This window comes from Gadus morhua, chromosome 3 (genome assembly GCF_902167405.1).
Source record: "Gadus morhua chromosome 3, gadMor3.0, whole genome shotgun sequence".
NCBI lineage: Eukaryota > Metazoa > Chordata > Actinopteri > Gadiformes > Gadidae > Gadus > Gadus morhua.
In genome coordinates, this window is record NC_044050.1 from 4,584,141 (window position 1) to 4,609,218 (window position 25,078).

The 25,078-nt window shown below is 43.4% G+C and overlaps 1 protein-coding gene across 2 annotated transcripts in view; it reads right to left on the minus strand.

Moving 5' to 3' along the window:
* Positions 1-2,158: 2,158 nt before the first annotated feature.
* dctd (dCMP deaminase) overlaps positions 2,159-25,078 on the minus strand; it is a 36,567-nt gene continuing 13,647 nt past the window's right edge. Inside the window, exons 2-6 of one of the 2 annotated variants that reach the window (XM_030352047.1) lie at positions 6,644-6,740; positions 4,086-4,221; positions 3,678-3,794; positions 3,351-3,447; positions 2,159-2,783 (exon numbers count right to left, since the gene is read on the minus strand). In XM_030352047.1, coding sequence (XP_030207907.1) covers positions 2,699-2,783; positions 3,351-3,447; positions 3,678-3,794; positions 4,086-4,221; positions 6,644-6,740 — 532 coding nt within the window. In that variant the 3' untranslated portion in view covers positions 2,159-2,698. The other variant, XM_030352048.1, reaches the window with a different exon arrangement.

Here is a 25,078-nt window from a genome sequence, read left to right on the forward strand (position 1 = left end):
ATAACATATGGCCATATCAACCAGTTCTGGCATATAATTCCTAATTCCTTCTTATTCGTTTTCTTTCAGGACTTCGTTGAGTCCACTGCCACCAGCCCCCCCCCCCACCTCTCCCTCATGCTCCTCCACCCCAGGCACCTCTTCCACCACCCCAGACACCCCTTCCAAGAGGAGAGTGCCAGGGAGCAGGCGAGGCATGAGGAGAGCGAGGCAAAGTTGGCGGAATGGTGGAGAAGATGTGATTCTCCACCATTCTCTCAAAAGCTGAGAGAGAGAGTGTATGAGCCGACACGCGCACACGCACGGCTATAGGCAACCTGAGCTGGATGACGTATAGTCAATGCGACGACCACGGACATAATAAAGGCGACGAGCCTTCTTTCCCATTAAACGGTAAACATCGCGTCAAGCGGTTCAACTGTTGGTGTGTTCTCTTGTTGTCCATTGTTGTTAAAACTGACTGGCGGCAGACTTTATTATGGTCCATGCAGCGGACGCTTGGTGATGACGTGTTACGACGTGATGACGTATGTACAAGAGCCTTCCGTGGCCAGGCCACAGCTGCGACGGCCAACGGCCACGGCCAGATGGCCTAGTGTGAGTGCAGGCCAGAGAACAATGGGGCCATTTGAGCACGGTTAGGTGTGAAAACGGCCAACAGCCACAGCCAGGTGGCCTAGTGTGAGTGCACCCTAATACCACCTTTAACATGTAGCTAAGTGACATTCAAAATAAAGGTATATTACGAGGGACAAATAGTATTATTTTTTTTTATACTTTATTTAAACATGCCAATTACAAAATATAAATACCATTTCAGGTTAAACATCTTTACAATGGGTCTTGCTTGTTGCCCAAAACAATGGCAGCCAGTCTGTCTCTTGTAACATTACCAGGGGTCTGGTTATCTGCTAGGGGGCACGGGGAGGCCATGATGACGTCACAGGGTAGGGTTGTCCCATTTGGTAGGGGATCGGTTAGGGGTAGCAATGAGCATGAGCTATGAGGGTAAGGGTTAGGGTTAGGGTCGAGATGTAGGGTTGAGACAGTGAGCAAAGAAACGGGATTGGGCCAAAGTCTCCCATTCAAAATGCATTGGTTTACATTTCGTTATGTTTAGCACGAAAAAAGACAGACAACCGGCTCTGGGACACGATTCCATAGGGATATTTTCATTCCTATGAGCACGAAATTGTGTGATATCGGGTTGGGTTCTAACACAGTTTTCACTCAATACCTCTGGTTCTAACACGGTACTCACTCCATTATCTCTTGTTCTAACAGGCCCTTCACGCCATTACCTTTGTGTTTCTAACACTGTATTCACTCGATAACCTCTGGTTCTAACAGGCTCTTCTCTCCATTAGCTCTGGTTCTAGCAGGCTCTTCTCTCCATTAGCTCTGGTTCCATCAGGCTTTTCTCTCCATTAGCTCTGTTTCTAACAGGCTCTTCTCTCCTATAGCTCTGGTTCTAACATGATAGGTCCTCACTCCATATTACAGGGGTTGGATCAACTTGCCTCACCCTGAGCCAGTGACCAATTGACCATGAATCTACAATTAGCTGGCAGTTAACTGGAAACCACTGCACAGGAGTAGGAAAAAGTCTTGAAAATTCAAATGAGGTGGGTTACGTTTTTTTTAGAGCTGTCAAGCGATTAAAATATTTAATCGTGATTAATCGCATTAATGTCATAGTTAACTCACGATTAATCGCAATTAATCACAAATTATTTTTCTATGCTAAATATCCCTTGATTTTCTTGTCCCATAATTCTTCTCATTTTAATTCTCTTATCAACATGGTGAAGTGCATCGGCTTGCCTTGTGCAAATGATTTTTATTGATAACAACATTGGCATATACTGATCAAAACAGGACGATACAAAAAAAGAGCCTATAGTGCAATTAAACGACTGCTTTGAACAAATGTCATTTGAACATAGCAGTCAGGCTACTGCTTCTTTGTTTTGAGCCAAAGAAAATTATATATTTTTTTAAATATAATAATTGCGTTAATCGCGCGATAAAAAATGTAACGCCGTTAAAATTGGTTTTGTGTTAACGCCGTTAATAACGCGTTTAACTGACAGCTCTAGTTTTTTTACAAAGTCCTGAATTATAACACGCACCTGCTCCCAATGATGCCAATATTTCATTGTGTAATCTTAAAGCATATCACCCATTATGTTGTTTATATGAATGCCAATAACTAAACAACAAACAATAATTCCACTTTCAAAACCACATTGAGTCCAATAAGAAGAAAAACAAAGTCCCATGAAAGAAACATGGCGGTTTGCATATAGAATGATATTTTATGTAGTCCTTGAAAACACAATACAAAATCAATAATAAGTACCCTCTTATTAATTGCTGGACTGTATTAGACTTTCACCGACTGCGCCAAAGTTTTGTCAGAGTTCAAAACCATGTTAAACATATTTAAAAATGCAACTGTTAAAGCCTAAATATGAACCCACCATCGCATTGAGCGGTTAAGGGCTTAGTATAAAATTAGAGTTCCTAATAGTCATGAGGTTTATCAAAAGGAAGAGGTAAGAATCCAAAGTGCAGATAAGTATTTTGACAAAGATAATTGGGCAGCATGTCTCTCTGGCATTTAAGCATACCTTCCCCACTGTTCGAATCTCTGGACCCTGCAAGGAGAGTCAGTCCCCCCCCACTCTTGTAAAGTTTAGCGTGTCGGGCCATCCAGAGTTCCAGGTTGATTAATAGAATTAAAATCAATGGTTATCGTTGTCCTCTTAGGCTTGAACTCCCTGTAAAGAAACACAAGGAGATAGAAGGGAAATCAATGTGATTTATAAATCAGTCTCCCCATCACTACATTTTTGTTCAGTTCAAGTGTTTGCATTTTCTAACCCCTAAACACACACCTACATCTAGAGAAAGTCTCAATGAACACATTTTTTACCTAAATGTTGACTTTTACTGTGACTAGGGTTAATTATTTTATTCATTTAGAAATACCGGATTTCATCCTCCACAAACCTCTTTTGGTTATCCCTATGAAAAAGAAAAAAGTACTTCCTTCCTTCCTAAATTCCCTCCACAGCTCCCGGACCTGTGTATAAAACCCTGCATCCTGCCTAATCTCCCTGTGCATCTGACCAGTGTTCCCTTGACAGATCATTAGAGGACAGGTTGTTGTCTCTACATCCCCCAAGACTCCCACACATGGTCATAAGCCAGTCACAAACCAGTTCAGGCCCACCAGTCCCCGCCCATTATAAATCACAATACCCGATGGAGTTACCTATCGAAAATTCTGAAGTGGGTTTCCTGTGGAGTTTGTGAATGTGAGTGTGTGAGTGTGAGTGTCTCACTTGAACTCTATGCCTGCCAAGCCCAGTAACCTCCTAGAAGCCTTCATCATTGGAGCGTCATGGTACTTGTCAGAGAGATACACCACTTCCTTAATACCTGGTAGGATATTAAGAACACATTAAGGAAATGTTGGTAGACTAAATGCAACTGATACATTCACTACCAAAACGTCAATGATTACGTCAAATAACTTACTTATAGTCCTGACCTCTGCATTACCAGAGGTAAAGGAGAGAGGGGTTCATGACTTTATTTGAATGGATTTATTTGAATCAATTTGTGTGTCCGTGTGTGTGCATGTGTGTCTCTTCCAGTCTGCCACCCACCTGCTTGGATGATGAGCTTGGCACACTCATTGCATGGAAAAAGTGCCACGTAAATAGTGCAGTCTTTCACATCAGCGCTGTTCTTATTCATTATGGCGTTAAGCTCTGCATGGCACACTGCAGGGGTGTCGGTGAGTAGGGGGGGGGGGGGGGGGAGTATATGGCATGTTATGACAATGTTGAGACAAATAAAACAAAACAGGATTACGAAAATAATGTAATATATATCTATATACAAGTTGATGCCTCAAAGCTAATTTGTTGGTTATGTCAGAGCACCCTCTACAGAAATAGATGAGAAACTACATTTCAGAGGTCAATTTCCTTTTTTATTCTGGAATATGTACACAGTTTGTAATGAAAAATACAGGTACATATTTGACCCCATAAAATCCAAGTTGAACTCACCATAAGGGTACTTTGTGTCCAAATTGTCGTCAGCTGTTCTTGCCCATGGCATAAGGTCATCGTCACAGCCGTTGGGCATTCCATTGTAACCAATGCCAACAATTTTTTTGTCCTGGTTCACAATACAGGCTCCAACCTGTAGTTAGTGAGATTTTCAAATTATATAAAGTTATTTTCCAATTAACCATAATAGTGTACAACTAAAGTATAGCATTAAGGAAGATGACATCAATATCAAAAAGAACACCATGCCCTTGCTCCAAATTAAACAAATTGTCCAGTTGAACAACATGAAACATACAATTTAATTTCTACGATTGTATCACAATACCACCATATTGCCACAAAACACTGATTCCTGTCCCTACTACCGACTGGTAGTGGAGAGGCTCTGGAGTAATACTGCAGCGATTTGCAATCTGGGTGATGGATTTCTCAACCAACGTTTTTTGTGGTCACATTTGGAACAGTAGTGGATATCTGGCTGTGCATCACACACACACACGATTGGGCAGATGTCCTCTGTGACTTCAAAGTGCACAATTACAACCTTAATTTTACAGATGTTGGCTGATAATTGTGCATCATCTTTACAGCTGGACTACTTTATATCCGTACTCAGTCTTTTCATGGTAGCCTTCTGCAAATCATTATCCACCAACAAATAAAGTGATTATCATGTGTTACTTTTTTTTAACATGGGAGTCAATGGGACTTTCCTCTGGTACTTGAACTGTTTAAGACGTGATACATTTTCAACCGTTTACCATCGTTCATACCATTAAACAAATCTAAACATGTGTATCTTCAAAACAAAATTTCGATAGCATATATACTTTTTTCAGAATCACAGTTTTAGTTTCCAACCGGCATAGTTTTCAGTTGATCTCATTGATTTCCGTTGACGCCAGACGTGAGGACGTTCAGGCTGAGTTGATGAACAACACCATCAACTCAGCCTCTCTCTACTCAACTCAGAGTCGAGTGAATGTAGTCTCCAATACTAGAATCCGGAGTTCAGTTCCAGATTTGTGGCTGCAGGCTTATGCCCGCACTCTAGCAAATCATCTCCACATTAAGTTCCAGACACTAAATTAATTTGAAGCAATGGAGCAATGAGTCTGCAAAGGAGCAATGGGTCCACATGGGTCCGCAAAGGAACAATGGGTCCAATGGGAACATTGGGTCTGTTGCGTCTAATTACTTGTTCAGACGCAAGGCGGACAAGCTTTGCCAATAAACTAGAGAGGATCACTCACTGGTGGAATCTACGGCAGCCTCAAAAGGGTAATCAACAAGGTCAAGACCACTGCTGTCCAACAGGCCCACAATCGTGAAGTAACCCAGCCCGAAGGAGGTAAAGGGGCGATGCCTGACCGCTGGAAAGGGAGAGGCCACGGCAACAAAAGCAACGGCTGTGCTTGTCCCAGAGAAGGAAAACCATCGCCATTTGGCAAGGCAGTACGATACAGTGGTAAAACCAGTGTTTCCTCTATAGGCATTCAGCAGAGGACGCTGCTAGATTGTCAGCGGCACTGAAAATAAATACAATAAATAAAATAAAAATAGTTTCTGCCAAGTTCAAGGCACATTTTCACAATGATCTGGTCTCAGCAGATACCTTGACTCTGTTGGTTGCTATGGCAGATTTGGAATCTCAATCTTTAAATTTTCCCTCAGCAGAAGAAACCATTTTAAGATCCCATGGCATGAGGTTTTCCAACATTAATATGAGTTCCCCTAGCCTACCTATGCTCCCCCAGTAGCTAGAAATTTCGTTGGGTTTAAAACGAGCCCTAGGCATTCTGCTCCGCCTTTGATAAAACGAAGCTCAGACGCACCGTTTTGGAATTTGCCCTGTATGTCGTTATAAGGGGAGATCCCATCTCCCATTTCTCTGCCTTGCCAGCCCAGAGAATTTGGCCCGCCAATGAGACAATGAGCTACGACCGTGCGAGTGTCATGTGTGTGTGTGTGTTTTACACAAGTGTTGTACACTTCTTTGTTATTTGGATAACCGTTCTGCTGTTTGTGTTATGGCGCATAACACGTCGGTTCTTTGTCGTCTCAGGTATTTCCACAACGAGACTGTAGTTGGGGTTATCTCAGACATGTTTGAGGAGGAATTGGGGGAAAGGAACTATGGCTCGACTCCCTGAAGTACATGAACTGCAACATGGAGGAGAAAGGGATTGTTGCCCGTGATTGTCTCCTGCCGGAGCCCGGTGCCGGCAGAATTTCGGGAACGTCTTCAAGTACTGTGTTAGGGGCCCACTAATATCGATATCAAAGCATCCATAAAGTAGCATGCCATGGGACCTTTAAAGGGTTATTTTTCCAAATGTTCTTCCGGGGGGGGGGGGCATACCCCCAGACCCCCCTAGCATTGCTCAGTTACCAACTCACAGCACCACTGCTACAAAAAAATCGAGGGAACACACACACACACACACACACACACACACACACACACACACACACACACGTTGACAGTCCTCCAAACAAATGTCCAGTATGAGGTAAACAATATTTATTTATTCAAATAAATATCAATCTACCTGAGAGCTAGGGTCCTTGCTTCTCTGAGCCGACAGGAATGCCACGGCCATAAAATACTCTGGCCATTCCAAGTAGTCCTCCCTCTTCGTAGTTGCACTGGGAGAAGACATAAGAGGAGAGTAAGAATGAGAGACAGATGTAGGAGCAGAGTGTCATTCACACTTTAAACAAACGACAGACTTACAGTTTCACCAAGTTTGGCTTTTAACTTCTTAATAGCCAGCCAATATTTTTACCCAAGTTTGCGCACTTAATGCTTGTTGTACAAAGTAATGATAACGGAAACCCCTTTCTGATGATTATGAATTGAGCTACCAGAATATGCACCAATATATACCAGTATATCATTGAGGAGAAAATTACACCGGCCTTAGCATTGATCACAATACGTTTGTGTACCCGTTAGGGGTGTGACGAAATCTCGTGCCACGAGATCTCGCGAGATTAAACTCGACGATATTACCCGTCGCGTTAAAAATCGGTCTCGCGAGATTTGTGATTTATCCAAACTTCTATTTGTCGCCTGTGGGGGCAGTAATGCGCCTTTGCAACATCTAGCCGGCCAGAACCTAAAGAAGGAGAAGGAAAAGAAGAGGAGGAAAAGGAGGGGAAGCAGGGGAAGCATCGAAAGCAGCCATAAGCTGTGTTCGAAATCGTTCCCTATCACGGATATAGTGTACTATATAGGGTGCTCGCCATTTTGTAGTGGTGTTCGAATTCTCAGTGGTTAATTTCATGCACTATATAGTGCACTTAAAATACCCAAAATTTGAGTGTACATACGATGTAGCCTACATGTTACTCCCGTATACCACATTGCAATGCTGTCGTGTTTTCCGGAGGAGAAGAAGAGGCTGAATAACCGCGAAAACGAATACATTTAATCAAAGTACATTTTGGGTACTTTGATTTGGTTTTGCACATAATATTGTTTGCAATTGAAAACAGAGAATTATTTAATTTAATTAACTTTAATTTAACTTTTATAAATTTTAGTTTTAGTTTCAATTTCATGCATGTAAAGAGTTATAATAAAACATTTCAAAATGCATGCGCAACTTGGTTAAATAAAAGTCTGTTGTTCCAGTCACATAATTTGTCATTGTAGTTTTCTTAAAACCTCGTCTCGTTCTCGTGAACCCAATATCGTGTCTCGTCTCGTGAGCTGAGTGTATCGTCACACCCCTAGTACCCATTCAACGCATTAGCAAGATATTTATGGTTGCACACAACTCCTGCTCTTGGCAGGATTTTTTATTCAAACATGTATTACTAGTTCGATATGTGAGACTTTCCTCCCAGGGACTTAAGCAAAAATGTGATTTCCCCAGTTTCATTAAATCACTAAAGGTAAGGCAAGGGGACATTCTGTAAGCAATTTGGCACACAGTTTAGAGATGTGAAATAGCTTGGATGTTGTCACCTGCAACTGTTATGCCTGGCTAGATAATCATACCGGCTTTTTACCGCATGTAAAATTCAAAGGACCCCAAATGTCCCTGATGAAAGTGGCTAGGGGGTGTAACCCATCAATTAAGTCACCGATGTGATCGTTCCCCAGAAACTTAGCCATAACATCCATGACATAAACCATGGTCATCATGAACCATATAAACTCACCCACACAGAGAATACATAATACAGCCAATCGTGTACTGATTTTACCATATGGCATATGTTACTTTTTTTTAACATGGGAGTCAATGGGACTTTCCTCTGGTACTTCAACTGTTTAAGACGTGATAAATGTTCAACCGTTTACCATCGTTCAAACCATTAAGCAAATCTACACATGTGTATCTTCAATACTACCAAAACGAAATTTCGATAGCATTTATTAAATACATTGCACTTTCTATTTTACTCATTTCTTTGCATATGTTTTCTTTTACTTATCTATTATTTTATTTTATTGCATGACAATGTCAGAATCACAGTTTTAGTTTCAAACCGGCATAGTTTTCAGTTGATCTCATTGATTTCCGTTGACGCCAGACGTGAGGACGTTCAGGCACACAAACACACGCAAAAGCTCCGCCATTTTCTTAAGACACACACACACACAGCTTTATTCCAATTCGATTTTAACGTTTTGAACTCTATTCAAATCTCTCACTTGATTAAAGCTATTCAAAATTTCTCCTGACTACTACTACTACCAATACAACTACTAAAATTGTTACTACTACTTCAGCTACTACTACTACTTCTTCAGCTACTACTACTACTACTACAGCTACTACTTCAGCTACTAACTACTACTTCAACTGCTACTACTTACACTGCTACTACTTCAGCTACTACTACTACTTCAGCTACTACTACTACAACTTCAGCCACTACTACTACTTCAGCCACTACTACTACTTCAGCTTCTACTACTACTACTACTTCAGCTTCTACTACTACTACTACTACTACTACTTCAGCTTCTACTACTACTACTTCAGCTTCTACTACTTCAGCTACCACTTTCAAGTTATTCAGTTCAATTCATTTTACATTTCTTAATTTTCAGCAATGCTTTGCGCTTTTCATTCAGCCGTCAGCATTCACACGCGTTTTCTGCAGGAAATGCAATTTCTAGTTTTTCTTATTCTTCCTCCCGTTTTTTGGTCTTCAACTCATCCGCCATACTTTCAGCTACAGAAACCATTCAACTATCAAAAGGTTCAGCTTTTTAACAGCATGATGGCTATATATCAGCGTTTTTAAACTCTTTCAACTATTCAGCTTTTTCCACTTTTTTTAACATGGAAGTCAATGAGTCGGAAAATTTCGTTTCTTTAAATATTGCCGCCGTAAAGGACTATGGGATACCACTAGGGCTGCAACTAACAATTATTTTAATAATCAATTAATCTGTCGATTATTTTTTCGATTAATCGATGAATCTGATAAAAAAAAGAAACATTTGGAATTGCCGCATCTTTATTCAAAAACTGAACATAACTTCAAATTCACAGTGCAGATTGAAGTGTAAAAACAACAGGTTATTGCTCCAACGTCCCGGAACTATTAAAAGTAATATTAAATAATAAAAAAATTAAAAAAACATAACTGGGATAGCACAAAAAAAAACATACAATGTATGATATACTTTTATATGCATATAAGGGATGTCCATGGTTAACCGGTCAAACCTATTGATACCATTTTCGAGACAACTTGAAATAGAACTTGTTATATTGCTTTAATTGCTGATAAGATGATGATAGTTCAAGATAGGCCATTAAACAGGTCATAATTCTATCTTTACTATCTATTTTATATTACTGGGAAAACAAGTTTTCACCAAAATCTAAATTATTTTTTTTCTGTTGCATTTGAACGCATCAATCATATTACTGAGCCGACCTGAACACATCACATTTGACACTGTTTGTGACCATTGGTCAGTTTGTTTTTTTAAGCTTACTAGCTCTATATCCTGCCGATTTTAACATGGATTTAAAAACTGCATTACTATTTTTAACTGACGGGACTTTCTACACTGTCCTGTTGTGTGATTACTACCGCTGCTTTGAATGACTGTTGATGCACGCGGTGCCGACTCCGAGCCCGTCTGCACACCGTCTGCAGCAGCAGCAGCTGACAGAGTTTTCGGTTGGACTAGACGGATACTGAGTTGAAGGAGTTTTATTAACCCAAAGACAGTGAAGGTACAACACTTTTATGTAGGCCTACAGTCCAGTTTTAAGATATGACCAAAATACAAGCTGTGGTCGCTCACACTAAAGCTTGCTGTGGGCGTGCATGAACCATGAAAAAACCTGTCGGTGGCTGGCTGTAAACAGTGCTGCGCCTATGAGTAACTTATTAATCGCGTGACACAACGAATCGACGACTAAATTCGTTGCCAACGCATTTAGTAATCGATTTTTATCAATTCGTTGTTGCAGCCCTAGATACCACTATCTCCTTTTCTTTCGTAAAGGTTGCTCAGGAATATCCTATGCTAAAGGAGGATTAAAGGATGCATCGAGGCTCCTTTCCTAAGCATTTTTAGAATTCTAACCACCTTTCCTCCAAGTACTTCCGGGTCATCTCGTTAGAAAAGGATATTTCCTATGCAAAAGAGAATTCGTAGAGGCATCTGGTGTGATCCAGATGCCTCGGAAACTTAAGAATGTGCACGGATACGTATCAATCGTTTTGTGACAGAACTTTCACTTCAGAGTTTCTTTTTTGCAAATACCGGTTGGGTATAAGGCAAGGCAACTTTATTTATAGCACTTTCATACACAAGGCAGACTCAATGTGCCTCACATATAAACATTGTCATGCAATAAAATAAAATAATAGATAAGTAAAAGAAAACATATGCAAAGAAATGAGTAAAATAGAAAGTGCAATGTATTTAAGATCAGATCAACAGTCTCTCTGGTACCCACGTCGGGACTCCAACCCGACCTAAAGGAATTTCGCTGGCGTGCATCTATGCTCTTTTCATTAGCACAGAGTCGGGATCGGTCGACGAGTCGTCACACTGCTGGTGAAACGTCTCCAAAAGCTCACTTTACGCGATGGATCGAGTGAAATAGGAGAAACACCCGTTACTCTGCCTACTGGATCGACACTCGACAACCAAAAACAGTGCGACAACAACCTTGAATTTGTTGAATTTGCTGTTTAATTTGGTTTGTGTGCGGTCAGAAGTCATTTCCGCGTTCCGTGATGCGTTCAAGGGCCGTGATCGACAACGGGCAACGACCCCTTTATTGAGCCTGATTCGCTTGAAATCAAACACAACAGAATGCCTTGTTTCAATATGGCTGCTGCTGATCCCAAAGCTATTGATGTCATCAATGGTAAACTACTGACTGTTGCTGATGTAATTTCAAAGACTGTTATCAGCGCATACAGCCTGAGGGTAGCACACTCTAGAAATCTTACAAAGATGTCTGCAGCTAAGTTCAGCCTTCCCTCCCTGGAATGCTATGCAGACTTTCTTGGCGTCCAGCTGAGGAACGGAAATGACACCGCCAATTTTTCAAGTAAGGCAGCGTTGGCTGATAGAGTGATTCTTGCTATCGAGGCCCTATTCCCCCAATACTGTGGCGAATGCGAGGCTGACTACGCCATCGCCTTCGACTCAGAGGAAAAACCAACTATTCTTTGTTTCTCCTGTTTCCGGGGTTCCCACAACTGTACCCAGATCCGTGAGAAACTAGATGTTCCCGACACCATAACAAACCTCCCATCAGGGTTTGTCTGGCTGTGTCATGGGTGCAAGGCTAAAATAAACCCGGTAAAGCCACCCAAGGGAACCCGGACCGTCAGTGTGTCCAACAACGTTTCCAACAACGTATTCAACACCGCAAGTGCTGCTAACTCTCCAAAGCACAACACCCAGCCTTCGCCTCTCAACGAGGATGATCTTCAACAAAGACTGTCAAATATTGACAGAGGAGCTGAAGAGCAAACAGAGCAGACAAACGGCGACAGCACCAAAGTCTGCCCACGCTACAAAACTAGAAATTGTCCCCATGGCAAGGATGGGAAAGAGCTAGTTGCAGGAGTTTCCTGCCCATTACGACACCCAAAGCTGTGCCACAAATACTGTGGACACGGAACGAACTCAAGATTCGGATGTACAAAGGGAAAAAGGTGCGAGTTTTTCCATCCCAGGCTTTGCAGAAACTCCCTGCAAGACAAACACTGCCCAGTGGAAGATTGTACCTTCACGCATCTTAAAGGAACAGCTCGAGGTCCTGACAGGCCTAGAAGACCGAGCTCCAGAGAGTCCCAACCCCCGTCGTACCCCAGCAGAGGTCGAAGCAACCCGGCTGAAAATAGAGCAGCTGGGGACAACAACGCCTGGCCGCGACCGAGAGCTGCAAGCAGGGCCGCGGAACTGGGAGCCGAGGAGAACAGAAGTTGAACTGTAAGCTCCTCCAGCATTGACAACAATGCTAATTTTTTACAGATCATGGGACTGGTGACATCCATGCAAGAATACTTCAGGAAAGAGATTGCAGAACTCAAGAGCAGCCTTTCCAGACTTTCGCCAGTGTGATGGAAAATCTACATGTTGCTACGTTTTTGGTCTATCTATGAACTTACTATTTTGTGTGATGCAGATATTGCCTGCCTTCTCCTCTCCTTATGGGTCATCTAAAGTGTGAACCTTCTAGGGTCGTCTGATGCGTTTTATTGCCTGCCTCTTCCTATCTTTTCGTGTGTTGTAAATCAGCTTCCAAGCAATGCTTTGAAGCTGATGGGCCTGTTCCTCGACACTCTGGCTAGCGTCAATAAAAGTCAGAGGGTTACATTGCACGACCGCCGACCCCAACTTAGCCTTGGGGGGGGGGGAAGCTTCAACTGTAAAGATAACAATCTGGTGAACAAAGACTTTTAGTATTGGGGGACCACCCCCTTCAGGACCCAACCGAAGTGAATAAGAACTCATTGATTGGAAGACTCAGTGGACTTCTCCCCAGCGTACCTTCAGAGAATGAAGTAACACGCAAAGAGAAGCTCCCATCTGAGGCCTCAGATTATTGTAATGTATGCCTGTTTAATTGTTTGTTGATGCATGTTGTGATGCATCTTTGTTCGTACTTTTATTACAAATATATATAACCACTTATTGTCAACAGTATTGTGTGCTTTTTGCATCTAAATATCTCATCTGTCTTAGACGCAAACTCTGATAGAGAAATTGCCACGACAATTTGGGGGCTCGTCCAGGATACCTAACCTGATGATCCCGTGAAAAATCCCTAGGTGTCTGCCAAGTCAGGTCTGAGGATTCGTTCTCAGTCCCAAAGCTCTACCTCGTCTACAGGTGACTGTAACCAGACTAATGGGGTCGAGGAAAGGGTGTCTGTGGGGGATGGAGTAGGGGTATTCAGTACGGTATCCAAAGGAAAAAGAATTCGAGCAGGTGAGATCACAATACTGTTAAAGCTTCCAAATAAAATCTGTTACAGGAACGGTATATAAATGTTTCGGTAAACGTAAACTTATATCTGAACTTAGGCCTCGTTCAAGGAAACTCTGTTATAGGAACATACGGTAAAGCTCTGGTTCCGTTGATATATATAGGAAGTTATATAGGTAACAGAAAGGGCAGCTAGAGTCTGTCGGGGGAACGGGAAAAAGGGAAACCCGTTGAAGCGCGGTTGGTGTTTTATATATATATTAGAGCTGTCAAGCGATTAAAATATTTAATCGTGATTAATCGCATTAATGTCATAGTTAACTCTAATTAATCGGGATTAATCGCAAATTATTTTTCTATGCTAAATATCCCTTGATTTTTTTGTCACATAATTCTTCTCATTTTAATTCTCTTATCAACATGGTGAAGTGCATCGGCTTGCCTTGTGCAAAGGATTTTTTGTTGATAACAACATTGGCATATACACTGATCAAAACAGGACGATGCAAAAAAAGAGCCTATAGTGCAATTAAACGACTGCTTTGAACAAATGTCATTTGAACATAGCAGTCAGGCTACTGCTTCTTTGTTTTGAGCCAAAGAAAAAAAAAAAAAAAAAAGTTCTCTTTTTTTTTTTTTATAAAATAATTGCGTTAATCACGCGATAAAAAAATTAACGCCGTTAAATTTGGTTTGCGTTAACGCCGTTAATAACGCGTTTAACTGACAGCTCTAATATATATATATAAATAATAATAATAGGCATTCATTAATAAATATATGTATGTGTGTAGTAACAAGGAGGTTTCGGGGATATTAGATAATTTGTTAAATAATAACTAATAGTGTAAAAGGATCTAAAACATGGGTAACAGATCGGGAAAAACTGAGATAACGGGGCCTGCAAAGGTAATGTTGGAGAAGCACGGTGAAGCGGCTCTGGAGGGTTTAAAATATTGGTGCAAACTGGGCTTTCCTGAAATGGGGAGTTTTAGCTTAAAACGATTACAGGAGTTAGAGAGACGGCTGTTGGAGTCAGAAATGAAAAAGAAAAGTTCCAAACTATGTTGGTGTGCATTTTATTTGTGGGAAAGAGAGGGCCAGGAAAGAAAAAAAAATCAGCCAGGGACAGAGAGCGTAGAGAGTGTAGGGATTTTTAATCTCAATGTCACCCGAGATATAGACCCCGACCTGGACTGCACCGGCGGACCGCGTGCGAATCCCCCTTCTCCTCTCCCGTATGACAACGCCCCTGAAGCCGCCTCATCGGACAATCTCTACCCTGACCTCGAAGAAGAGGAGAAAGCCCCCGCTCGCAGCGCGAGAGAAGATTGGCCTGCAACTCGTAGCCAGAGGAAAGCTCCACAATCATTCCAGCAGGCGACGGCCACACCGACCAAGCGGGAACCCGTCGCCAGCCGCTTGAGGAACCAGGGAATGGCGTCCTCCCCAACTCCTCAACATGGGGACGTGATGGATGGACAATTCCCCATGATCGAAGTACTGAACCCCCAGAATGGCAGTCCAGCATACGTTTTCCGTGCATGGAGACCCAGTGACATTAAGGACATAGCGGAATGGCTCCCAGACCCATCTGCAGTGGGAGGGGCTGCCTTCGCCACAGCCCTTCAAGAGTTGGTCCAACAACACAAGGCCTCCATCAGCGAAGTTCGCCAACTCTGTACGTACAGACTGACCCTAAGGTGTGGTCGAATCCAAGGCGACATGCCCGGGAGGGACGAAGCTGATTTAATGTTCAATTGGGATCAAGGGTCCGTGTACCGCCGGCTGGTAGAGGGACTGTGTGAACGGGCCAGGGGGGCGTTCCCCATGGTTAGAGATTGGACCGCTATTCGAAAAATCAAACAAATAGAAGGCGAGACGGTGGCTGACTTGATGGACCGCATTGAAAAGGTGTTCAAGATCCACGGGGGAGTGCCTGTACCAACCGACCGAGTGGTTCAGACTCCGTACGAAGAAAATCTCACCGCGGCCTTCCTGGATGCGTTGACCGACAAAATATCGGAATTCATAGAGACACACTGCATTGGGTGGCGTACCGCCAGACTTGATTTGATTATAAGTCACGCGACCCACGCAGAAAACCTCTTCATGAAGAAAGAAAAGTTCGAGAAAAATAGAAAAGAAGAGATAACCAAGAAGCTCCAGCTCGCCCAACTGGAGGCCCTGGAGAATCCTGAGCCAACCCGTCGCGACAAAGACCAAAGAACCGACCGGCCAGAAGAGAGAAAGTCCCGTGGATTAATCAACCGGGACTGTTTGTATTGTGGCTCCGAGGATCATTGGTTAAAAGATTGTCCGATTAGAAATCAGGAAAACGATGAAGCGGACGACTGGGAATCCGCACCTTCCCGTGAAGTGACTGTGAATCGTCCAAGAGGCAGAGGTGAAGGGGGGCATTCGCATTGACGGGACGCAGGAGCAGGCCAGGTCCAAGGAGGAGGTATGAGCATCATAACACAAACACAACGCACGCAAGCACCACATCCAAATGATTGTTGTATGGTTCTCACCAGCCTTACGCGACCTGATCAGCTAAATGTAATATTATGTATGGTTATTATATATAGTTATTATACATGGTCATAGTAAACAACGGGCTATTGTAGAATGGTCAACCATATCACACAGCCATGACATGACCCCAACTGACCCAGACTAACCCCGACTGACCCCCGACTGACAACGTGACGGGGACAACAGAAGTGTATTGCCAAATATGAAAAATGCAGATTTTTAATATTATGATATTTTGTTAATGTTTTATGGCCAAATAAAACGGAGGGTCTCAGAGACGGGAGAGACGTGGGGACAGGCACTTCAAAGGACAGCCCGTGATGCGGATGAGAGGCAAAAAGCAGAGAGAGAGGTGGAGGCGTGTCCAGGCGGATGGAGAGAAGAGCAGTGTACAGAAAGTATCGCACTAGACACAGCATTCAAGCATATTACAAGAGACGAGATCTAATGTGTAACTAGGATTGTGTATAAATTGTGTGATAATTTCTAAAAATTACATCTGAAAGGTTTGAAAGTCATCAGGAAAAGTGGTTTGAAGGAACATAGACAAGTAGAAAAGTTGAAGGTTAAAGAAATGTGTTAGACAGAGTTCAGATGTACGACAGCGGTAGAATTCATTAAGGCACAAAACGTTAAAATTGAACCCCAAAAAGCATAACCATGATGTATGCTACAATGTTTTTCAGAATTAAAGTAGAAGGTTTTTGGTGCACTCGCAACAGCAAGCCATGCTTACAGGCCTGGGCTTTCCCTTATTATGGTAAATTGACACATGGGAAAGTCCATGCGTCAAGAGGGGGGATGGGGAGCCCAAAAAAAAAATAAAAAATTACGCAAAAAAAAAAATTAAACAAACCCCATGTAGGTCCCTCAGAGACATCATGAAGGACAATGGGAAAGAGAAGAGGAATACCGTTTAAATGTTGGGTTATACTGTGTGTTATTAATACTGACTGGATTGACAATTAATGTTTAGAGTAGTAAACATTAAGTGCTTGCCAACTACTCATGTGTTTGTATCACGGAAGCAGCATTAAGGACACATCAAATAAGAATACTTTTGTTTAGAAATGTTTTTAAAAGGTAGCCTTGTTTCTTTGTTTTATTTTTATGACTTTTGAATATATGGAAACAGATGACTTGATTGTGATGTTAGGTGATTTTATGCTACCTTCTGTAAAAGCAAACGGTGGTATAAATATCTGTACTTTGAGGCCATGGTCGGACATAGTAGATTATGAACAGATGCATGTTGTGAATAAGTGATCATTTTAATCCTAAAGGTTGCATCATTTTGTGATTATAAATAATCAAAGGGGGGATTGTGATGGAAAATCTACATGTTGTTACGTTTTTGGTCTATCTATGAACTTACTATTTTGTGTGATGCAGATATTGCCTGCCTTCTCCTCTCCTTATGGGTCATCTAAAGTGTGAACCTTCTAGGGTCGTGTGATGCGTTTTATTGCCTGCCTCTTCCTATCTTTTCGTGCGTTGTAAATCAGCTTCCAAACAATGCTTTGAAGCTGATGGGCCTGTTCCTCGACACTCTGGCTAGCGTCAATAAAAGTCAGAGGGTTACATTGCACGACCGCCAACCCCAACTTAGCCTTGGGGGGGGGGGAAGCTTCAACTGTAAAGATAACAATCTGGTGAACAAAGACTTTTAGTATTGGGGGACCACCCCCTTCAGGACCCAACCGAAGTGAATAAGAACTCATTGATTGGAAGACTCAGTGGACTTCTCCCCAGCGTACCTTCAGAGAATGAAGTAACACGCAAAGAGAAGCTCCCATCTGAGGCCTCAGATTATTGTAATGTATGCCTGTTTAATTGTTTGTTGATGCATGTTGTAATGTATCTTTGTTCGTACTTTTATTACAAATATATATAACCACTTATTGTCAACAGTATTGTGTGCTTTTTGCATCTAAATATCTCATCTGTCTTAGACGCAAACTCTGATAGAGAAATTGCCACGACAGCCAGTCCCCACAACAGGGGTTAAAATTAACTTTTTTTCACCACCGTCCCGGAAACGTCCCGAAAAACATTTTGAACCGTCCCGAATCGTCCCGAATTTTTCCCATAAATATTTTTTACATTTTGAGTCGTTACTTAGGCCTACTGATAATATAATAAAAACACAATACATTATGTTGATGAAATAATATATTTATTTCCAGATGACAAGCAACACCCTCGCAGAACTGTGGTCTATACGTGACCACAGTGTGTGTGTGTGTGTGTGTGTGTGTGTGTGTGTGTGTGTGTGTGTGTACATAGAACAATTTGTTACGCAGCGCCACAGAATCAACACCGAGCGCCACAAATTGATTCTGCTTTTTTTTTTAAAAACGTTTTAGCGATTTTGAAATATAAATATCGTTCCGTTCGTACATCTCCGCGTAGCAATCTTTCTCCCTGTCATTCTCGTTCACAGACGCACAGAGACAAGCGCGCATAGGCCTACATGCCAATGGTGCGCGGGTACACTACCACTTATTGGATAAACCTGCGTATCATGCACACGCACTGACTGCGGATTCGCCCGCTCATCCTCTCAATGCACCTACAAAGGCAAACCCGAAGCAGCAGGAATGTAAAAAGGGATAGTGTATAGAACGCCGGTAATTATCGGGAAAATAAGCCCCGACAGGGCGAACTTGCTTCGCCCTGAAGGGGCTTATTTTCAATCATGACCGGCGATGTTCTCTACATATCCCGCTTATTACACGGCTACTTGCCAAAACGAAACAATAACTTCACATGGTGTGTCTTTTTACAATTTATTTGATACGATAGTGTTGATCAGCAGAGAAATAGTCCGCCAAAGACGTTGACGTCGCTTAGCAACCGAAGACGCTGGGGTTGACAAGTTACCGGTACTTGCGGAGTGAGACTTCATTAGAGGCGAAAAATCTGTTGTTTTCCTTGACAGCGGTCAATCATACTCGTGATTATACTTAGCAACGGTGAATTTTCAAATATAATTCACCGCCGGAAGTTGTGAAGGTCCCATTGCAAGCGAACGGAGCGTTCCATGGCATTGAGAAGACCTATGTAATAATTGCGATTGATGTGAAATGCAGCTGCTATGTAGCCTATATATATGAAAATTAGATAAATTACATTTAGATAAATGACGTTGTTAGACCCCCACGCCGTTCTGCCGGCGATTTAAATTCGCTCTGCAGCATAGGCTGGAGATCGGGAAGTCTCCCGGTGGGCCGGCCCACTTATTTTTTTGACTCTGTGCGCAGCGCCGCCTTCTCCAGTGAACCAAGAAAGCCTGACGAACGGGGGATTTTACCCCCGCTGTCTCACTGAACAACACAAACGCGAGCGCGCCAACCAATTGAAAGAAGCCCTTTCCATTAAATAAGTATTTTCCACCGATCGCGTACATCACAGAAAGTGTTGAAAACTTAAACAGAAAAATTAAGTCAGTGCCCGCAAAATTCTCTTCGTCCCGAAGTCGACCCGAGAGAGAATAAAAATCCTCCCGATGACAATTAATTACGTCCCCGGGACGACGGGACGTCGTTAATTTTAATCCCTGCCCCACAACGCTACCCAAGCCCCTCTTCAACCAGCATGTACTGAGATACCCTCAGAGCTACCCCCAAAGCTACCCACAGCAATACTGCTAAATATTCAGTGTATGAACCCCAGTGGAACACCAAATGGAAGCTTCCCTACCTCTACAACCTTCCCGATCAGGACATCAATTGTAGCTTCCCAATACTTGCACTCACTGAAACTTGGCTCAAGTCCTACATCACTGATGCCCAGATTCACCTACCAGGGTATGATATTATCAGAGGTGATCGTTCCTCCCGAAAAGGAGGTGGTGTCGTACTCTACATCTCTGATCAACTGGTCACCAGCAATATCGAAGTGCACGGCGACAAAGTCTGCCAAGCAGTTGCCTGCTCTTGCGAAAACTCCAAGACGGCAATTATCCTCGTCTATCGCCCTCCAAGCGCACTACCCTGCAACACTAAAGACCTCTTCAAATTCGTCAAAGACTACGCAGCAGCAGTGGAGGATGGATATGTCATGTTGATGGGTGATTTCAACCTGCCCAACATCGACTGGTCGAAGTCAATGATAAAACGTGGCTCCCCGCAAGCAACCATAGATGCAGCAGAAGAGCTTCTTGACCTTATGGACTCCCACTTCATGGACCAGCACGTGATTGAAGACACAAGGTCGACAAACATCCTTGACCTCTTCATCACCAACAACAAAACGATCTTCCAAAATATCGAAGTTGTTGACGCCCCACTCTCAGATCATAGGATAGTGAAGATTTCTCTCACAGATGACCCAGCCTACCAGCCAATCCTCACCACCAAAGAGTTTGAAAGAAACACCTTCAGATCTCTTAACCTGGAGAAATCAGACTGGGAAGCGATTAACCAGAACCTTTCGGACATGGACTGGGTGTCCTTAAAAGCATCCTGCCACGACGAAAACGACTTCCCAGAACTCTTTCGGCTAACGCTTCTCCACGTATGTCTCCAACATACTCCTCTCAAACCGGAAAACATCAAGCCCTACAAGCCATCCGGATCGCGTTCCTGCCGCATCATCGGCAGAAAGAAGAGAAAACTCCAGACAAAGTTGAAAACTGTACAGAGCCAGCCTCACTGCCCCAGAGTCGAGGAGAATCTCAAGACTGAGCTAGCTCTGCTCCATATCCAGATGCGGGACACAATCCATGGAGAGATAGAGCTCAAGGAACAAGAAGCTGTAAAGAAAGTGAAGAAAAATCCCAAATATTTTTACACTTGCACAATATTTTTACACTTGCACATGCAAAGCAGTTTCTCAAGCGTAGCACTGACATCAAGCTACTCAAAGACAAGGACAACAAGCCGGTACAAGACAAGAAGGGCATAGCTGACTTGCTGCAGGAGCAGTACATGTCAGTGTTCAGCGACCCCAACAACCCAGCTGAGGACCCAAGCTTCAGCCCCGCAACTGCTGCCCCGTCCGACGATGACATGACCTTCACCAAAGAAGATGTCATCGAAGCTATTGATGAGGTCAACCCGAATGCCGCCAGAGGCCCAGATGAAATTCCTATTAGGGTACTCAAGGAATGTAAGCTGACTGTGGCAGAACCTATCTACCTTATCTGGGACTGCTCATTTACCAAGAGTCAAGTCCCCAGTTACTACAAGGATTCCATAGTAACCCCGATACACAAAAAGGGCAGCAAGTTCCTGGCTCAGAACTACCGCCCAGTGTCCCTAACCTCCCACATTGTGAAACTGTTTGAACGAATTCTCCGGAAGCAGCTAGTCAACTACCTGGAGAGAAACAACCTTATTTCAAAGACAGCACGGTTTTCGCAAGGGACACAGCTGCCTGTCAGAACTTCTCGAACACCTGGATGACATCCTGACGGGCCTCCAAGATGAGAAAGACACCGACGTGATCTATCTAGACTTCGCTTAAGTGTTTGATAAGGTGGACCACCCACTGCTCATCAAGAAGCTGGAAAGATATGGGATCCACACAAAAATTATCGCCTGGATATCATCGTTCCTCTCAGACAGAACACAATCAGTTGTCGTGAATGGTATCCACTCCTTTATAGCGGCGATTATCAGTGGTGTTCCCCAGGGTACAGTCCTTGGCCCCATCCTATTCATATTGTTTATTAACGATATTGGAGATTGTGTCAACGGGATCACCGCAAAGCTCCCAAAACTCTTGAAGTCAGGCAAGGCGAAACACCAGACGATGTACGATACATCTTTCGCAGTACTCGGGCCCAAGCTTTGGAACCTCATCCCAGCCAATGTATCCTCGGCGAAGGACCTCGAAGTCTTCAAAATCAAGCTCAATAAGGACTTCCTCTCCAAAATGCCCGACAAGCCACCTGTCAAGGGCTACTCTTGCGAGAACAACAACTCTCTCCTGGAATGGTGCTCTAGTGGAGCACTGCCGAGTGGACGGATATGCTGATGGCTCTGTTAAAGACAAAATCCTGAAAAAGAAAGAAAAGAAAGAAGAATTTGGTACCCACGTCGGGACTACAACCCGACCTAAAGAAGCTTGGTACTTTCTCTGCGACTCCAACCCGGATTCTAGTACTCTATTCTAGGACTCTAACCTAGATTCTAGGACCCTAACCCAGGCACAAGTGGGGACTCTAACCACCAACCAAAGGCCTTATTCTGGGACTCCAACCCAGTAGCGTTTCCGGGCCGAGCTCACCAGGGAGGCAAACATGAGCACGCAGTGCACCCGCACATGCATGTCTTTCGCGTAGGCCTACACAACTTTTAAAAAAAACATACTCGCGTGACGCGTCGCTTGGTGGCGAGAGCATAATAACTAAAATAAACTAGACACTTAACAGTGTATCAGCAGAGTGCAATGCTTCTAAACTTTTAATCAAACGTGCAGACAAAGTTCAACTTCATAAAGTTAAGTTCATTCATGGGGCGTGCTGCTTAAATGTAATGCATTACAGCGTACAGCAGGGATGCCAGGGTTACGGCCCACGGGCCGGACACGGCCCGACTGTATGTCACATCCGGCCCGCGGGTGATAAGGGGAGAATATATGTATTTATTTGTATTTTATTTCTTTATATATTTTTATTTTTTGGGACTCCGTCAGTTGGTCTGTTACTTCTGCTGGTCTGTTACGATTCAATAACTGTTCATCCCCCATTCTCCATTCCATTTCGAAACGTGTTTAGAAAACACGGTTGTTTCATTAAAATTAATTTGTTAATCAAGGCCGCCACCAGGGGGCGCCCCCAACACTTTTGCTGCCCCCAACGCATTTGACGCCCTAGGCGATCGCCTAGTTCACCTATGCAAGCCTTCAATAAATAAAATAAAAGTAATTAACAGTTTACACTTGTTATTTTATAGGAAATGTGTTTTGTTGGCACCTTGTCTATTTTGTTGCATTTCTCATTTATAAATGTAGGATACTTGCATGGATAGGAAAATGTTAAGTTTTAGAGGGGAGCCGTCTCCTGCTTTAGGCTATGTAATTGTAGGCCTCATTGTGAGGCTATTTTGGGGCCTATCAATGTCTAGGCCTTCAAGCATAATTTGAAATAGCCTACCTATCCATGTGTTGAGTCAGTGTTTGGCCTTTTCAGGCCTTTTCAGTCCGAAAGTGTAATCCGGCCCCCTGAGTTCTCACTTGAAAAAAATCTGGCCCCCTGACCAATTTCATCCTGGCATCCCTGTCGACAGTGTCAACGACACGCAGGGCTCCAGAGTGCGCCTAATTTGGGCGCACATGTGCCTAGAATTCAGGGTAGTGCAACCAAATATTTTATTTGGGCGCACCGGTGCGACTGAAAATGTATGTGGTATAATTATTATGATATTTTTTTTTACAGAGCAGTCTATTCATAATATTGTAATAACCACGGAAGAGGCAGTGAATGAAGTATTGATTAGACAGCGATTTATTAGACACCTAATAAACCGTTGGAACACGCAAGACCGGTAACAATAGAAATGCCGGTAAACAAACCCGCAAAGCCCAATCCAGGGGCCTGTACTACGAAGCTCGATCAGAGGGTTAGCGAGGTATGTTGAGCTGAAAGCCTGGGTTAGCTGTACCATGAAAGTCGATCTCTTTAAGCGTCGCTGTATCACCATGGTGACTTACGCTCGCAACCAAACCTGGTCGGGAGCAGCTTTTCAGCGAGTCTACCCGGAGATCGGCTACTTATATCGCCGTGCGCATCTTCCTAGCCCCTCCTCCGATAATGGCGTCACCATTTGTGGGTGTTCCCATGGACCTCGGCGCACTTATCGTACAGGCGTCTCTCCGGAGACAGAGGGTTTTTCGGGACAGAACCGATCCCTTGGCATTGCCTGACGATATTCTTTATGAGAGATACAGAATCGGCATTTATTCAAGGCAGTTATTTAATGGTCAAGATATTATTAATCAATGGCGTAAATATCGACGGTGCAACTGGTGCAGCTGCCCGGGTGCAGCTGCCCGGGTGCAGCTGCCCGGGTGCAGCTGCCCGGGTGCAGCTGCCCGGGTGCAGCTGCCCGGGTGCAGCTGCCCGGGTGCAGCTGCCCGGGTGCAGCTGCCCGGGTGCAGCTGCCCGGGTGCAGCGACCCAGCTGCACCCGGGGTCCCCCCCCCCCTCAACAATGCAGCGCAAGGCAGGCACGGTCCAACCCCCCCCCCCCCCCCCCCCCCCTCAACAATTCAAAACTTGGTTGCACCATAAATACGTGCTGGTGCACCCAAATTAAAAATTTAGGCGCACCAGTGCACCCAAGGAAAAAGTTAGTCTGGAGCCCTGACACGTATCTATCATATCAATATAATATTGTGGAAATTGCATTAAATGGAAAGAGACAATTTCTCGTTGAGCACACAAATGCGTGACTCGTTTATTTCGTTAGAAAACCAAAACATTAAACTAACATTTAATGGGACAGCGATCCCTGAACAACCAGACAGAGTAAACGATATGCATGCAACAGTGTAGATTATATTAATTTCTCCTCCGGATTGTACTTTCTTAATGTTCCCATTACAACTTCAGTTAAAGCCTCGGCATCTCTTTCTGCACTGACATCCTCAAATCCGAAGAATCGTTCGCACTAGGGATGGGCATTCGATTAAGTTTTCGTAGTCGATCGTCGGGAGAATTATATGGAGTTAGAATCATGCCAAAACCCCGCACACACGCGAAACGTGTTTTGCTCACGCATAACGATTCACACGCACACAAAACGTGTTTTACTCACGCACAATGTAAAATATACCACACTGAGCGTGTGTGTGAATCATTGTGCGTGAGTAAATCACAGGACATTTGTTTGTCACGTGACTTTTGGCACTAATTTTCCGCCTTGCTGATCCGTGCGCAAATGCCTTCCAATCCACACGCAGCTTTCAGCGTTCGGTACTTGTAGAATCGTTTTGTGTACTTGAAGGATTTTTTTTTGTACTTTGTGTAAAACATACTGTATTTTCTTAATGTTCCCATTACA